General features: G+C 45.8%; 1 protein-coding gene across 2 annotated transcripts; it reads right to left on the bottom strand.

Annotated features, from left to right (window-relative positions):
* Positions 1 to 106: 106 nt before the first annotated feature.
* On the bottom strand, positions 107 to 17,972 carry LOC105891775 (glucocorticoid-induced transcript 1 protein-like). 2 transcript variants are annotated; one of them, XM_031576142.1, is made up of 8 exons: positions 17,442 to 17,972; positions 11,587 to 11,750; positions 6,883 to 6,972; positions 4,845 to 4,979; positions 3,932 to 4,060; positions 3,335 to 3,548; positions 2,293 to 2,413; positions 107 to 1,846 (listed from the first exon to the last, which is right to left on the bottom strand). In XM_031576142.1, exons 1-8 carry the CDS (start codon positions 17,800 to 17,802, stop codon positions 1,624 to 1,626), a joined length of 1,437 nt encoding a protein of 478 aa, XP_031432002.1. In that variant the 5' UTR covers positions 17,803 to 17,972; the 3' UTR covers positions 107 to 1,623. The 2 variants fall into 2 exon arrangements, with proteins under 2 accessions (XP_031432002.1, XP_031432001.1); XM_031576141.1 differs by having other exon boundaries at positions 4,845 to 4,982.
* Positions 17,973 to 18,029: the final 57 nt, after the last annotated feature.

Genomic DNA, 18,029 nt, shown 5'->3' on the forward strand with positions numbered 1-18,029 from the left:
TAAAGAAAATAACCTAAAATATATCTTAACTTGTTAAAGTAGTACCCTGGTAACCAGATAACCAACAATATAAAATGTTTAGAGGACATAGCATAAAAGGAAACTGTTTTTGCTCATTCCTTTATTTATTAAAAAAAAGATCCCACAGCTACTGTGTGGAAAGGTACATTGCAACTTGTAGCAATCTCTGATAACACACAATTAACACATACAAAGATTTGAGAAGCTGAAAACTTGCAAAAGGTGAAAAATAAATAATGTTCCCAGCCCTAAACAGATGCTTCCCATATTAAGTAAAAGCATTGGTCCAATTGGGTAGATTTGGCTGCTCTGGCTTTATTTGATTCTCATATTATTTCAGTGACACATACAGTAATTGTCAAAGCTAAGGTTAACATAACTGTGCACTCTGATTATCAGATTACATTTTAGTTTAGAGTAACTTTGTAATGTTACTTTAAGGGAGAGTCATTTGTTTAAGTGAAAAGCTCACCGTTTACCGCAAAGTCTTTTTTGTGGCATCGGTCCGATATAAAATAGCATATATTGGGTACTCAAATGCTAGCAAGCATCCAGACATCCACCTGGCCCTCTATCTAGTGACTATGAGCCTCGTTACTTACTTACAAACATCCTTTCGTCAACTTTACGATACAGACATCAGTGGTGCTACTGTATTAGTACAGTACATCCTTTGAGTCAACTTCACACGAAGTATTTTACTCCTGGATGACTAATGTGTTAGACAATCAAACTCAACTCTATAATCTGTGTTTAGTCAAAACATTTGGCAAAGTATTGGAATCATATTATAGCAATCTTATGCTGAAAGTTGAAAACATGTTATGACTCATATGCTACATCAGGAGTCTGTACCCTAGAGTGCAGCGGTTGGGATTGTGGATCAGCTGAAGATGTTAGGCTCGAAGTACTTCCATGGGGACAAACACTGAACTATAAGAGACATTGTACTATGGTAGGCCATGGAGCAAAGGCACTGAGTGGAGTATTTTCCAGTGAACTTGCAGACACAGTGGATCCAACCCACTTTGATATCCATTCCAGAGAACCTGAGGACACATGTCATAGCATGGAGCAGGATACCGTGCTACAACACTGCTAGCGTTGCATCCGAAGCTCAGTAACACACATGCATCTGTACAGAATAGATTCTGGGTACTGCAGAGCCACGGAGTTCTAAATTAGAAAAATACACTATATGACATGTCCATACAAAAATCTTACACACACATCAACATATTGGAGTTTTAACACAGGAAGAAAACTACTTTAACTTGTGATAAGCAATGCATGTGCCTCTCTCTATTCCCATTCCTCTTCGAGGTTCTATATTTTTCAAATTGCAGGTATATTTTTTTATTTTTTATATTTTTAAAGGGCCCCTGCAATGGCAAGAGTTCCTAAGAAAACCTTGTTCAGGCTTCAAAGAGAGAGCATTGTGGCATCCACAGTGTTGACAGTGATTCCAGTAAGTGATCTGCATCAAAATCTTGTGTGTAATTCCACGTGTGGGGGTGGTTTGAAACAGAAGGCCTTGGAGGTGAGTCTGGACCCTGATGTTGGGCTGAAGATGAGGCAATGTTCGGTGTGAGGAGTAATGTGTTAGCGAGTCCCGGGGCCCGATGGAAGTGCTCTGTCTCCTGAGGAGGAGGAGGAGGAGGAGGTGGAGCCCGAGACGTGGTCGGCTGTGTGGGGACCTACTGCTCCTAGCCTGGAGGACCGGAGAGCCGAGCAGGGCATCTTCACGGGGCAGAAGGCCGAGCCGGTGGGGATGAAGTTCACCTTGTTTTTATCAGGGCAGGAGAAGAGAGGGAAGCCACTGGATCTGCAAAGAGGACAGTGGGAGAGTCAAATCATCAAAAAGGAAATGGTGCACAGTATTCCCAACTGAGAGGCAAGACTTTCTGTTATCCTTTCATTAATTCATATATGTACGCCTATTTTTTTCTGGGGGGGGGTTCAAATATTTACATGCATGTTATTTACATAATAGTACCCCCCCCCCTTTAGAACTACCACACAACGTTCTGTAACTAACTCGCCTCTCACCCACTACAGGTATTAAATCATTTTCCAGTCTTTTGTTTTGACACGAAGACATGAAGTATTTACAGTTCTGTCTCAATGGTGTGTGTGTGTGTATGTGTGTGTGTGTGTGTGTGTGTGTGTGTGTATGTGTGTGTATGTGTGAGAAAGAGAGATACTGTGGTTCAGGAGTATGCTAAAAATGAAGCAGCTCGAGACAGGAGGCACAGAAGGGGAATGACTTACATCGTCTCCTCAAACACCTTGACCTTCTCGCACCCCTCGGGAGGCTCGCGTTTGAACATGAAGCTGTTGTTAGGCTTAGGAGAGGTCGCATATTTGGGCAGAGGTGAGCCACTCCCGCTATCTGTTAGTGGAAATAAAAAAACAGAAGCGCGGCATGTTAGCACGAGGTATGCTGTGGTCTGCAGAAGCCTAACAATTTGCTGCTTCTCTCTCCAACATAAGAATGCAATACTATCTGATCGTTTCGAAGTCGAGCAGAACTCTATCTCAAACATCTTATGCATGCTGGAGTGAAAAACGCTCCTCTGAATCGTCAGGTCGATCTGCAACCCCGCTGATAAGGAATGTTTTCTTTGCTCTGCTTTATCGCACTGGACTGTACATTTCTATTTGATGCACCACAAGAGAGAAAAGAACTGGAACTATTTGCCATGAGGAAGTTGTAGATGTTTGCCTCGGGTTGGTACACACTACTTTGTGAGATCAAGTCACATCATGAAAAGCATTAAAGACAAGGGAACCCAAAAGTATTTGCGCAATGTGTTAGTGTTTATGTTGTGTTAGGAGAAACCAAACCAAGCCAAACCAACCTGAGGAATATGATTTATTAAAATAAACACTCATTGAAAGCATCTACTGAATTGAGCGCCCTATAAAAAGGCAAAGTTGAAGTGTGCAGAAGTATGTTGAGCATTCTGAAGCTCCTGTCACAAGGATTGCAGCCATGTAAAATGCATCCAGATGTAGACACCACTTCCACTAATGTTGAAACCTTTTTTTTTTTTTTATGTGATCCACAAGTCCTAACAGCCAATTCAAGAATACATGAAATGGTGTGTGAATCCTGAACTTTACTGGCAAGTTGGAAGCTTTTGTTTTCTTTGCAAAAAACGACTGTCAAGAAGATACATTTTGACCCCATACATCAACGTCTACTCAGTCTGACCCTGATGCATCATTACATTCCTTGTCTTGTCTTGAGGAACGTGGCGGTGCTTACGGGAGCGCAGAAGGCAGCTGAATGGGCTGAATGTGACAATACCTTTGTCCTGGTCCTCCAGGAGCCACGGGCTGCTGGTCTGGGAGTCGAGGGGCCCGGTGGGGGAGGGCGAAGGGGTGTGGCGGCACCTCGGGCTGGAGCAGCAGCTGGGGGCGGCCTGGGCGTCTGCGCTCCGTCTGCTGCCGCGGCTGCTGGTGCCGCTGTCATGGCAATGCAGGGGGAAAGGGGCCCTTCGCCCATCTTGAACCTCCAACAGCTGGTGAAGGTAGGACAGGGGCGCAGAGGGGGGCGGCGGGGGCAGGACAGAGGCGGGGAGGGGGGCGGAGGGGACAGGGGGGTGGGGGGATGGCAGAAGATGATGGGAAGACAAGAGTGTCAGTTTACGGTCGGGTGGACAGTCTAGATACAGGGTGTTTTCATGTGTGTGTGTGTGTGTGTGTGTGTGTGTGTGTGTGTGTGTGTGTGTGTGTGTGTGTGTGTGTGTGTTACTGAGCAGTGTGTACTGTGTCTGTGCATATCAGATTGTACAACCTAAATCAGTGAGTATATAGGCTCTGGAGAGAATATTTCAGGGAGAGTGACACAGAGAGCACCAGCAGAAAGTGCTGGAGACAGATAAAGAGGCAGACGGCAAAGTACCTTCAAGTCGTCCCTTTCCCACTCGTCATTGATGAAGACGTTCTCCAGCTCATGGTTGATGCCCTCTGTGTAACTAGGTGCTCTGCATGCCAGGGACTTCAAGGCAGTAGAAGGAGCTGGTGCCTTTGTCTGAGACAAACCAAAAGAGCAACAACAACAACAAACACATGCATTAGAGTCACTGACGTATAGCCCCAGCACAGAATATCCCTCTAGCACAGAATATCCATCTAAAACCACTCTACAGCTCTTAGAGGACAAATAAAAAGAGAATTATTACGACAATATTTCCAGATAAGTGGCATTATTGAAGCCACACAGTGCTGTCCGGTGATTTCATTTACCAACACTGAGTCACAGGCTAGAAGGCAACAGGCTGAGACTCATCTCTCCAACCTAGTCTGTGTGTGTGAGTGTGTACATGTCTCTGTGTCTGTGAGTGTGTGTGTGTCTCTCACACCCAGTGTGCGTGCGTGTGTGTCTGTCTGTCTGTCATTAACTAAACTATTTATAATGCTTATCCCTTTCCATGCCTGTGCCTCCTAACACAATTACACCCCAAAGCGCTTTCAAAGAATGCGTAAACTTCAGGGAAGAAAACCGCACGCTTCACAGGACTTGTTAAGAGGCCTCCGTGACAAATGAGGGTCAAACATGAACTTCAACTGTCCCTGTGTTGTGTGTGTGAGTGTGGTGTGTGTGTGTGTGTGTGTGTGTGTGTGTGTGTGTGTGTGTGTGTGTGTGTGTGTGTGTGTGTGAGAAAGAGAGACTCCATTGTGTGGTATGACTCCAGTTCGCTAAGTAGTCGCATCCTGTGCCTACTAAATGCCTGTTGTGTGCGAAGACGTACTGTAGACAGGCTACGATGTGTCCATGTCTTTGCATAAGTACACGTGTGGGTGCGACAACTCACCTGTGCCAGGCTGCCTGCGTTAGATGGCCCCTGCCCTTGCTCCTTCTCCCTCTCTCTCTCTCTTTCTTTCTCTCTCTCCTTCTCCCGGCAAGGCCTGACCCCCTGCTTCTTCAGCTGTTGCCTGAGCTTAGCGATCTGCTGAGAGAGAGAGGGCACAGAGGAAATGAAAAGTGTGATTCCAGTAGCAGAGCAGGCTGCAGTCAGTTAACTCCAATAGAAAGATCAGTTAACTCCAATGGAAAGATCAGTTAACTCCAATGGAAAGACCAGTTAAGGCCAATGGAAAGATCCCCCACAGAACAGAGCTGAGCCGAGCAGGGCAGTGATCGGTCATCTGTCAAGCACGGCTCTGAGAATTCTAACCGACAAAAATGACGATGTTGCGTGATCGTTGGAATGCTCTGTGACTATGTACACCCCGTGTGCAAACCATCCAAATTAGATGCAAATTTAATGTCAACACTGATACTGGCCGTATGTTTTTTTTACGACCAAGCAAGACACACTGTCGTCTCTCGGAGCTGCCTTCCTCTGCACAAACAGGCCTGACCTGTCTTTGTACACTTCTCCCACATAAGTCGAAAACATGCATTTTAATAACATCACTGACACACGCCCGCACGCCCAATGACATTTAACATGCTGTAAGGCATAAATACAACGAGTTGCCTTCCCGCTCTTGAATCGTCGCGTTCACCAGGACGGCACACGATCTCGTCAGCAGCTTGCTCTCCGTGGCCTTCTGGAGAAATGAACAGACTGTCCTGGGTGTCCTCAAACAAGAGGAGAAGGAGGAAGGTTTCGGCCGAGTTTGCACCTTACACCTCGGCAAGCGCGAGGCAATCAGCTGACCATATCGCATTGTTGCTCCACATGGCGAAAGAAAATCAACATGCAATGTCTGTGGGCTACTCTGCACTTTGCTGCTCTTGAACAGAAGCCAGACACGGGATAAAAGCCACCTTGCGCAATTAAGTTGTTCACTGGATCTTGTTTTTTTTTTCACGAAGAAGAGATCATGTTATCATATCCCCATCCTGAGAGTCGTGTGTGTTTGTGTGTCTGTGTGTTTCTGAAAGAGTGTGTGTGTGTGTGTGTGTGTGTGTGTGTTTCTGAAAGAGTGTGTGTGTGTGAAAGAGTGTGAGTGTGTGTCAGTTTACTGACCTGACAGGGAACAATAGCGTGGTTATTTAGTGCAGGCGTGCAGCTCGAGGAGACACTGAAACTCGAGATCAAGTGGGAGGACGGGGAGAAAAAAAAAAGAAACATGGGCTACAAAACCCTGCGAGGCCAAAGTGTACAGCGTTCGTGCACACACACACACACACACACACACACACACACACACACACACACACACACACACACACACACACTCACACTCACACTCACACTCACACTCACAATCACACTCAGAATCATCTAGAAATCTGCAGCGTTGGCCCCTGTGCTACTATCTCGATCACATCAGACCGCCCTTCCTTGCCTCAGAGCCATGAGGCAGCGGGGAGCATTTTGCGGGAACATTTTTCCGTGCAGTTGGGGAGCTACGGTGAGGCATTCCAAAGGTTCCATTTGGGAGCAACAGCTTCTCCTCCTCGTCCCCTGGGGTACCTGGGAGTTGGCTGTAGCTCTGAGGTGTTTAAAGGATGACAGATGTAGCATCTGTGTGTGGGTTGGGTAAGGTTTGTGTGAGGTAAGTAAGGTAGGTTCGTGGGAGTATTGAGAGAAGGTTTGAGGGGCAGTGTGTGTGTGTGTGTGTGTGTGTGTGTGTGTGTGTGTGTGTATATGTCAGTGTGTATGTGTGCACAGTATGTGTGCAGTGGATGGAGTTTGTGAGTTCAGCTTCACATTTGTGTGGTGGAGGGTGGTAGACTTCTGAAGGTAAGTTACATAAGGTGTGTTTGTCTGTGGTATGTGAGGTGTAGGCAGTGTTTTTTCGAGGTGTGTGTTTGTTGTGTGTGACAGGTGTGGAGTGATTTAAAGGGTAGATTAGAGGTGTGTGTGTGTGTGTGTGTGTGTGTGTGTGTGTGTGTACCTCTCTGAGATGATCTGCACTACCCCAAGATGCTGAGCGCTGATGCACACATGCCAGATCTCCTCTGTCTTCTCCCCACAACCAGGATGTCTAGAACACACACAAACACACACACACACACAATAAATACACAAATTACATTATGTCTAATACAAGGTTCAAATGTTGCAAATAAACAATATTTTGTATGCTTTCAAATACAACAAAACAAACAACTTTGGCATTGACATTTGACATTCACACAAAAAAGCAAACACAACAACCAACAACCAATCCACTCACAAACATGAAAATCCACTACAACCAGTATGAGCGTAAACTCACACAAAAACAAATACAAATACAAAAGAGAAAACAATCCTTGATACACTTCATGCACCAATGCACAGACATTCATACAACACAAAACAAAGCACTGTGTACATACCATAAACATATACAATACAATACAAAACACACACACACACACAGAATAAAGAAATATGCCCACATCTTTCTCACACATTTCTGTGCAATCAGGTAAAAGGGCTGAACTTTACTCTGGGTGGAATTTGCATGACCAGGCGCCACAAATCAGACAGGAAATCTGGTGAATGGCGTCTCATCATCCACGAGTCGGTCGCACAGAAGCATGACACTCAACTGACCAGCAGCTACAAAGCCCTCATGCTGCAGGGACACACACAATAAAGCCGTCTGGTTTGATGTAACACACTATGGTGTACAGTAGAACCTAAAGCAAAGGCAAAGATTCATCAAAGTTTAACATTTTTGACCCTCAATCGTGCCCTATGTGACAGAGCTGGACTCAGCAGTAGAACCTCATACTGTAGGGGCCGTCCCCAAATGATTTGATATCTGATTTGATATTCCATAGAGTATGATATGGAGTGGAATCAACAGAATCAGCAACCATGAAAGAACTGGTAAATGGCAACCATCAATCATATCTTATGTGACCCCAAACATGGCTCAACTCTGAAAAAACCCCCCACATATCCTCATTCTTTGTTTTGGCTGGGATAATTTATGTCTGTATATCTATGGCAGCCAAAGATGTAACTTCTAATACGGTTTTACAGGGAGATAGGAATTTCTAATACGGTTTTAGAGGGAGATAGGAGTTTCTAATACGGTTTGACAGGGAGATAGGAGTTTCTGGTTTTACAGGGAGATAGGAGTTTCTGGTTTGACAGGGAGATAGGAGTTTCTGGTTTTACAGGGAGATAGGAGTTTCTGGTTTTACAGGGAGATAGGAGTTTCTGGTTTTACATGGAAATAGGAGTTTCTGGTTTTACAGGGAGATAGGAGTTTCTGGTTTTACAGGGAGATAGGAGTTTCTAATACGGTTTGACAGGGAGATAGGAGTTTCTGGTTTTACATGGGAGATAGGAGTTTCTGTTTTCTGGATGTCATGTCCTCTGCTCTAACACAGTCTGGGTTCTGCCCACTGCCCAAACCCCGCTCTGGGATTTCCTCCATGTGGAAAGAGGCAGGCAAGGGGCTGGAGAAAACTAAAAACAAAAAGGATGTCAGACAGCAAGTCGGGGTGTTTTTCCAGGCACAGAGAGGAGATTCAAAAGAGGGGTATTTACTGGTGATAATGAAGGCCCTGTGCTTCGACATGTTTAATAGAGGATGTGGTATTCTCTGCTCTCGACTCGCTCTGCTCTCCTACGCCTCGCCTGTGGGTTTGGTGCATGGCAGCAGGGCCAGCGACGAAAGGCTAAGAGCACACAGGCACCCACACACACACACACACACACACACACACACACACACACACACACACACAGACGGCAACAGAGACCCTTTTCAATAGAACGAGGACAGATCATTTTGAAAGTAAAAGTGCAGTCTTTGTCTTGACTTTTGAACATGGCTCTTTGATAACAGGAAGTAAGGACATTTAAGGAGATTTTAAATTGACATGCGCAGTGGAAGTAGAGATTACATTTTTTGCATGTTGGAGTTGAAGCGAGACGAGAAGAAAACTCCATTTCCCAGTATGACTTGGGCTGTGTCACACTCAACTTAGGGCACCTGAAACATCAACCAAAAAAGCAAAAAACATGATGCCTGTGATTCCTGTAAATTGCCATGCTTGTCTATTGTGTGGTCCACATCAGCTCAATGATTGCTTAAAAAGTCATATTTAACTAAGGTTGACATTACATTTGATAAACACAAATGTTTAAAAACCAGTAAGAGTCGAGGAAGTAAACATATCAAGCCACACCTAAACGGATTTCTAGGTGCATATTTGACAATGTGCCCTTGGAGTTGCTTTGTTTATTCATAAAAGCCATGGATCGAGTTGCAACTTGATCCTCAGGGCTGGTTTTGTGTGTGTGTGTGTGTGTGTGTGTGTGTGTGTGTGTGTGTGTGTGTGTGTGTGTGCTTTCTATGCGCCACACCGACTGTGGCCTACAGAAACGCCTTGCTCAGGGAGAAAAACAAATGGATGGGGTGATGGCTGATCTCAGATCAGCGGGTGACAGGAGCTGAACAGGGCTGAGCCCTCCGGTGTGTTGGGTGTGAGGTGAGACACATGACACTCGAGGTGTTCAGCCTGTCATCTGAGGTCACAGAGGCAACAGAACTTGCCAGAACTGCACCCACATGCACCCTTAGATTGAATAATTGGAATAGCTGCCTCCCCACCAAACACAAAAAACATTTCACACTAATATTTCAACACTGAATGCGAATATTCTATTTTTCTGATCTCAAAATGTATTCCTAAACCCAAATCCAGATGAGATTGCCATGACCAAACCTTCCTACCCCCCACAATATTACAGAAAAAGCATTAACTTTTACCCCCTATTTTAAATTCTCTGTATAACCCTCTTCAGCCAGTGTCTGTCTGTCTGTCTGTCTGTCTGTCTGTCTGTCTCTCTGTCTGTCTCTCTGTCTGTCTGTCGCTCTGTCTGTCTGTCTGTCGCTCTGTCTCTCTCTCTGCAGGGCCCGGGGCCTCTGCACGCTGGCCCCAGGCCCCCGTTGGCCATTAGCATATGTATGGGCAGCGCTGCGGGCCACTCAGCACTATCACACAATGGGCAGCAGGAGAGAGCCAGGTGGTGAGGCAGCGAGCTGCACGCTTCCCCCCATGGCCCAGGGTGCGTACAGAGCAGAACACACACACACACACACGCACGCACGCAGGCACACAAACACACACACACACTAGGACAGGTGCAAACCACTGCACCTCCAGGGAGAGAATTCACTTACAGTGACAAAGGGAAGACTTTTTCATGCCTTCAATCTCTTTCTCTGGCTTTCTGTCTCTCTTTCTCTGGCTCTCTCTCTCTCTTCTCTTTCTCTGGCTTTCTCCCTCTCCCTCTCTCTCTCTCTCTTTTCTTCTCCACTCCTTTAGCTCTCCAGGCTGGCCCTCTGCTGTTGGCGTTTCTTCTCTCACATTCTCACTGTTCTTCATTCTTCGTAGTTTTCCTTTCTATCCTTTCCCCACTCTGTCCGCCCATGCAGCTGGCTTGTTCTCATAGACATGGTTAGGGTTTCTGCTTCGGCTAACAGCTCACTGTATACCGCTCTCTGAGAAAGGGGCCAAACAATTCTACATAGCCTATAGACTATACAAGGAAGAGGGAAACCCAAAGCTATTTCCTCGAAGAGCATGTGTGTGTGTGTGTGTGTGTGAATGTGGGTAAGTGTGTGTGTGTGAGTGAATGTGTGTGTGTGTGTGTGAGTGTGTGTGTGTATGTGTGTGAATGTGTGTGTGTGTGTGTGAATGTGTGTGTGTTTGTGTGTGTACTCAACCCTCAGAAAGAGAAACCACTTCTACACGCTAGAGATAATCAGCAGAAAGAATGGCCCCGCTCTCATTTTATGTCATTCAGTTGTAAAACTGGCGACCCAGAACTTCGTCCTTTTCTTGAACCCTCTTTACAACCAGCCCATTCATTTGAAGAGCTGTTCGGAGCAAATGCACACTGACAACATGGGGATACATTTCCTCTACTGTGGGAAGCGCTCGAGTTCACAGCAACAGTGATTTGGAACACCCGAAAAAAAGAATGAGAATAATAAACACTTTCCTCTTCATTGAGTAGTTGTGCCTCAACTTGTGTGTTTCCTTCTCTGAAACAATTGATAGACTTCCTCTGACTCCGGTCACAGAGCCTCTTATTGTAGCTGATCACAACTGTGGATATGTCTCACACAAAGCTGATCACAACTGTGGATATGTCTCACACAAAGCTGATCACAACTATGGATATGTCTCACACAAAGCTGATCACAACTGTGGATATGTCTCACACAGAGCTGAGGGTTGCTGATCAGAATAAAAACTGAGGCTATAAAGTTTAATTCCAACCCTAATGTAGCACGTCTGATTGAACTAATCACACCTTCCAGAAGAATCTGTTCATTCGGTTTGAGAAGCTACTGTAGATTACAGCAAGTGTTAAGTTCAATAAAACTGAACTGAACTGAATTGAAGATAGTCTGCAGGGAAATGCCTTCCGGACCTGACACTTCTCATGACCTAAGTCACAAGCAAAGGGACAGCCTCAGGTCAAAGGGTCATTCTCAGCGTGCATAGATTAGATCAGACAGCAAACTCTACATCTGACACACACACACATCACACATACAAGACACTCTCTCACACACACACACACACACACACACACACACACACACACACACACACTTTTGAGCTGGGAGTCCCCTCACCTGTGTGGCCTTGTCTCTGGTCCAAGACGGGTCAGGAGTGTGCAGGTCGCGAGGCCACTGACCCGTGAGGTAGGGCCCGGTGACGGTGATGGTGACAGTGTCCAGGGAAGATGTGCGGCGGATGGCAGTAGAGCTGCGGACCGGCTGTGGCACGGGCCTCTCAGCTGTGGGAAGAGTGGAGATCGGTGTGAGGTCACTCGGCCAAAATGCACAGGGACAGATCGGGGGGTATCAGTAATGGGGTTTCATGAAGGCTAAGAAATGGAAACTGAATGATAGGATAAAACTATTTGAAGATTTCTCATATAACTCATGTAACCAACAACAGCAAGTGCAATCCACTTATATATCCAACTTCTATTTCCATAACCCATGAACACCTCTAAAATGAAAGATTGCATATGCTGAAAACAGTTCTGTACAGCAGTCAGGTCAATGTTTATGGTGGCAAAGGGCAAACCAGCCCTACATGAATGCTGTTGTCTTTGAGTGATGTTGATAAAACAGGAAGCATCTCTAGGGCAACAATGGAGAGAAGGAGAGAAAGAGAGAGAGAGAGAGAAAGAGAAAGAGAGAGAGAGAGAGAGAGAGAGGGACTGAGCACAGAGGAGGAAGGAGGAGCAGTGGAGAGATTGAGAGATAGCATCAGTCAAACATGGAGAACACCCTTGTCAAACAGGCCCTGTAGTGTTGACTGGTGGATCCCTGGCTCCAGAGTCTGTCTGCACACACAGACACACACACACAGACACACACACACATACACAACACGAGTCTGTCTGCACACACAGCATGATCTGGTTGCTCACCACTAGCCCAGTAATAAGCCCTGGGTGAGAGGTGTCATGTGCCAGGGCCAGCACACAGACATGCATTTGTACATTTGGGAAACACTCTCAGGGAGAAGGCCCTCAAAGTAGGCACGGCTGGCCATGCCTAATGCTAGCCTTTATTGATGTTTTTGTTGACCTGTTTGTGTTTTGTGTTTTGTGTGTGTGTGTGTGTGTGTGTGTGGGGGGGGGGGGGGGGGGGGTTGTGTGTTTAGGAGTGCATACTCATTTTGTAAATGTGTTTGTGTGTTTTTTCACACTGAATCTTCACACTTACACTCTTGTGTAATGGGTGATATGAGGCAACTGCGGTCACACAGAACTGTGCAGATCTAGATGGAGAAATTCTCAGTCTTTGAATGTTTTTTAAACCCTGCTTATTATTTCCATCCAGCCTATCGTGCTTCCATCCACTTTCCTCCACAGAAAACAAGGGAGAGCCAATGCAATGACTACTGGTCTAACACCCTAATCAAACATGTACCTACCTCTGTTAAGGTAAATATGTGCTCTGTAAGTGACAACACTGAAGTTGACCTCGAGTGATCGAGGGCTTCTGAACAACAACATACAGTCAGGAGACAGAGAGTATGTAAGTCAGTGTGTGTGTGCACTGAAGCATGTTTATAATTCATGTGGGTTGCCTGGGTTGGGGTGGGTGAGTTGAGGTAGGGTGCTCAAGCACTGCTCGAGATGTGGTTGAGGAAACGAAACACAAAGAAACTGCCTTGTCGACACATGATGTCAACACACACACCCAGGCGCAGCAAACACACATCAACCACCAACCAGCAGTCACATACATTCACAGGACCACAAAGAGCAGCAGTGCAATACTGCAGACTCACCCGACGCAAAAATAAAACACCACTCAGTTTTAACATTGTGGGAAATTTGTATGCTGCTGAGGCATAGTGAGTGAGGAGGACTTGCACTGATGATCACAGTGTAATGCATGAAAAGCATGTACATATATACATACCATAAACATATACAATACAACACACACACACACACACACAGACGCACAGACACACAGACACACAGACACACAGACACACACAGACACACACAGACACACACAGACAGACACACACACACAGACACACACACACCCCAGCCCTACACAAGAGACTGCCTGTCCTGTATACACACATCTCTGAATAGGCCCTTCTTAAGAGCAGCATTCACTTGCAGATTGCCATGCAGGCAGCTGCAGAGAGGCCTTTTGTGGGGGACCGGACTGTTTCAAATGCAAATACACACCAGCAGCATCTGACGTTCAGCTGTGCGTGTGTGCGAGAGAGGGAGGCAGGAAGATGGCCGCCAGACATCCGCCAGGTGAGGGGAGATTACCATCACACAGGGGCTCCACGCAAGACCAATCACTTGCCTGTGATAATAGCTTTTAGTCAGTCCCACCAGGATCTTGCAAGGGTTTGTTGGTTGTTGCAGCCAAAAGTAACTGAGTTCATTTAAAATCTATCCTTAACTTTGCTTGAATTTGGGAAACGCAAACTCACAAAATCCTGGAGGGACTGTCTAGTCTCTCAGAAATCCTTTTGTGCACAGCTTGGCTTCAGTGAGAGTATTTGCGTAAACCTTGCCCTGATCATCTGTCTTATTTATGTTTCTATTAAAACTTGGATATGATAAGGATATGACCACACCGACACGATGAGAAGAGCACATAGATAAGCAAACAGATAAGCAGGATGAGACAGGATTACTGGTGATGGCAATACACACACACACACACACACACACACACACACACACACACACACACACACACACACACACACACACACACCTGTGAAAACTTGTCCATTCCAACCGTTGCTCAAACGGTACATGACTCCACCAATGAGACACATGGATTGCCCTTTTTGAAGGGAAAAAAAACCGACAAAAAAAAACATTCCCACACTCCAAAGTCAATCCAACATCTGCCTCATAAGCAGAATCAGCATGCACTTGACATCTGTCAAACTAAACTTCAGAGGTAACCATGCTAACTCTGGCTGCTGCTCCAAACTCCTAAATAAAAGGTCTCTGATTGATGTGATTTCATTTTTAATGTAGTGCCACAATGTAATGTACTGTAACAGGCAAGGGGTTGTGCGCTTCTGTTGTGTGTGTGTGTGTGTCTGTGTGTGTGTGTGTGTGTGTGTGTGTGTGTGTAGTTCGTGTGTAGTTGCTCCCTTCGCTGCATTGGTGTCAGAAGCGGGATCCGAAGATGACCATGCTGGAAGACATCGAGGATCTAATCACCCACATGCAGCGGGAGGGGGCATGGCCGAAGAGCAATATTCGAAGAGCCCTAACGGGGCTAGACCTGGGGTAGTAGCAGCCGATGGAGCCAGTGCGGCCCACCCGGGAGGACAAGGGAGCAACTAGATGCTGCTAACGCTCCGGGAACTGCGAAAGCCACTGCAGCCGACCCGGACCAGCCAGTCCAGAGCGCTAGCAACGGATGGAGGAAGCCGCCGCGCAAGGAGCTCCAGCACCAGCCCCCACCCCAGCTGCCGGCCAGCTGCCGGCCAGCTGAGGACAACTGCCACGGCGATGGAGATGCCACGCCAAGGAACACCGAAGCTGCCCTGCTGCAGTGGAGAAGGCCTGCTTAAGACCTACCTCACGCAAGTCCAGCTGGCAACAAGCTTTAACGCCTGGTTGGTTATAGAGAAAAGGGTCCAGGTCATGCTCGCCTTGGAGGGCAAATAACCCCTGAGGGCAGCAGGGCAGTCTGATGCAGAGAACCAGGGCACCGTCGCATGCCATTTCCAAGCACCAGCGCCTTGCGACCAAGTACCTCAGCCAAGGATGGGGCTGGGCCGAGCCCATGGACTTTCTGTTGACTGTAACCTAGAAGGCATCGTCTGTCGAGCCCTGGTGGAAACGGGGTCCACCATCTCCCTAGTCCGACCCTGAATGCTACACCTGGGTCTGAAGAACCAAGACTGCAAGGCTGGACAGCCAACAAGCTCCGCATTGCTGCTGTCACATGGGAGTGGGCGCAGATGAGGGGACAGTTGAGGCTGCAAGTGAAGGTGACCAGTCAAGCGGTGCACCACAGCTTCTGCTAATGTTGTGTGTACAAAAGTTGGCCCCATAATGCTGAGCATACATGCCTGTGAGAATGTTAATGTTTAATTTGGCGTCTAGTGTTCCATTTTAGTATGTACTTGTTTTTTCTGTTAATGTTAGCGTGTATATCTATTATCCTTTTGAGTCAATGTGATATGTTTAATTGACTGTGTGCAATTTCCTGTCTGGTAGGATGCTTGGCCACCCATACCTAATGTGTCATGTAAAGACTAGACCTCCCTAGTGATTCTACCCTAAATGAGAAGAAAATCAAAGAGAAGCCTATCTCCGGCTCCATTCGCTACAGTACATTATAATTTAATACATCATTTACAATATCCTTTAAACATAGTGCATAGATAAGTTAGGTTAGAGGCAGACCACAAGCGCTTTCACACAGGCTCAGTGGTAAAGCTATTATGTGTTATGAGCATATTTATGTGTGTATGTGGCTTGAACGAATGGTCCATAATACAGTTACTCTTAGTCAATCTTCTGACAAGGCCAAGCCATAATAGGCTGTGATACACATCGTGCAGAGGAATTTGACCTATCAGGCAATCAGTTTGTCCTTATTAAACATTAAGCTCGGTAGGACAACAGTTCGTGGGAAAAGGAGTGGGAAAATGTAAACAAATCGGTTGGTTTTACTGAATGACCTGGAGGGGAAACTTTAAAACAACAAAAAATGTTCCATCTCGATCTTTGGCAAAGTGAAGCTCCCTGTCCTGGTGATGTCATCACAAATGGCCCTAAAGGCCAGAATCAATCGGTTGGAATGCTTAGAATGCCAAGGAAGTTCCTTGCATGTATTTCTGGGATAGTCAGTCGTGTGCATTAAGTGTCAATTATGATCTCATAAGCACTTAAACGACATGTGCGTTGGAACAGTTATGGAATACAGTGTGTACCACCACATGAAACAGAAGTATGTTTCAAAACACAAGATGGACTCTGTTAACATGGGTCTATTTAGACCTTGTTTCACTATACGCAAAAACATCTCTTTGAGTAGATAATTTACTTTTTAACAACAAAAAAATATCCCCCAATAGCATCCGCCTCCTCATCTCTTCAGAAGTCCAAGGCTCCTCAAGCCCTCTTGAGTTTGTTTGGGTTTAGGAAGAAGAAGCTATCAGGAGAGCACTCAGAGTGACTCATGGTAGTTTCATGGTCATGGCTTCTGAGTAACCCCAAAATGAATGCCACACAGTGGTCAGATTTCCGTTTCCCCAAAAACTTCAGTCTCCACAATGGAGTGACGAATGACAACCCTGGCCACCATTTTGAAAGGCAAGGATGGATTCCATTAAGGTTCACTGATGTTCAAGAGGATTTTCACTGGAGGCATGTGATCATATAACTCAGATAGCTATCTTCTTTCCCCCTAAGGAACCTGACGACAATAAAATGTGATTTCTGCAGACAAAAATAATGTTATCACACACCTGATTTTGGAGCATGTTTCAACCTGGCCGACGAAATAGGCATGCTGTGGTCAGGTACTAAGGCCATACATTTAAGCACCTAATTCATGTTAGACAGTTTAGTGGGATTAGACATGTGCTGCCTACAGCACATAAAACACAACACTTTTTATTACATCATTGAACATAGCCTAGTTTACTCTTATCTACACTAGAGATTATAGAACCATCTTTAAGGTACAGTGTAAACCTTTGTTGTGTCACATTAACAGATATGCTGCAGATCGTGATTGGTACATAAAGATACATTGGTAAATAAACACCAGATAATAGCAGTATACCTGTAATTCCTAGATGTCTGATCTGATACAAGTATATTATTCAGAGTAGGCCTGAGAAAGTGGAAAAATACTCTTAACATAAAATTACAAACATGTTTAACTTCTCTGATAAAACATGACAGCATCAAGCAAAGGCTTGACCTTAATACAAAAGACTCTCCAGTTACCTCTGTAGGTTGAGTTTAAAGGTCTTTCAGGCGAGCTCCTGCTTTCGGGAGAAAGTCTCTGCATCGCAGGCAGCCTGTGATCCACCGCGGCGTTTCCTCCATGACTTGAAAGCAGCTGTATCTGACACGGTGGGCTCGAGCTGAGGCACAGTGTTGCCCCGGCGTTGTTACCGCTCCCGGCGCAGACAGAGGAAGACCGCGGTGGACTTTGCTGACCACCGCGCAAAAGCTGATAGGGAACGATGGCACGAATGGGCTGGAGCCGGCTGCTGCTATTGTTGGGTAAACTGGGGGAACCAGCGCTCCCAAGCCTCAGTCTTTGTTGTTGAAAGTGACAGTTTGTGTCCGATGCCGCTGACATAATAACGTATTAGTATTAACTTTTCTCTTGAGTATGACCGTCTAATCCGTGAGAAATAACTGTTAATGGTTAACTTCGACGCTTGTTTCCTTTCATTTTGTTACGCAGCTAGGTTATAGGCTAATTGCAAAGCAAGTATAAGTAAAATGTAGAACTTCACAGATTAACAGTAGATCAAAATTGTAAGTGTTCTAGTAGAGTAAGATCTCTACCCGACCTACAGTAGA

This window comes from Clupea harengus, chromosome 11 (genome assembly GCF_900700415.2).
Source record: "Clupea harengus chromosome 11, Ch_v2.0.2, whole genome shotgun sequence".
Lineage (NCBI taxonomy): Eukaryota > Metazoa > Chordata > Actinopteri > Clupeiformes > Clupeidae > Clupea > Clupea harengus.

Excerpts from the sequence above, each read along its gene's own strand:
- LOC105891775 (XM_031576141.1), bottom strand. The coding sequence starts at position 17,802 with ATGTCAGCGGCATCGGACACAAACTGTCACTTTCAACAACAAAGACTG. Across the intron at positions 6,973-11,586 it reads CCAGAGACAAGGCCACACAG|ACATCCTGGTTGTGGGGAGA; the intron begins GTGAGGGGACTC and ends TGTGTGTTCTAG. Across the intron at positions 3,549-3,931 it reads GGGAAAGGGACGACTTGAAG|CTGTTGGAGGTTCAAGATGG; the intron begins GTACTTTGCCGT and ends TACCTTCACCAG.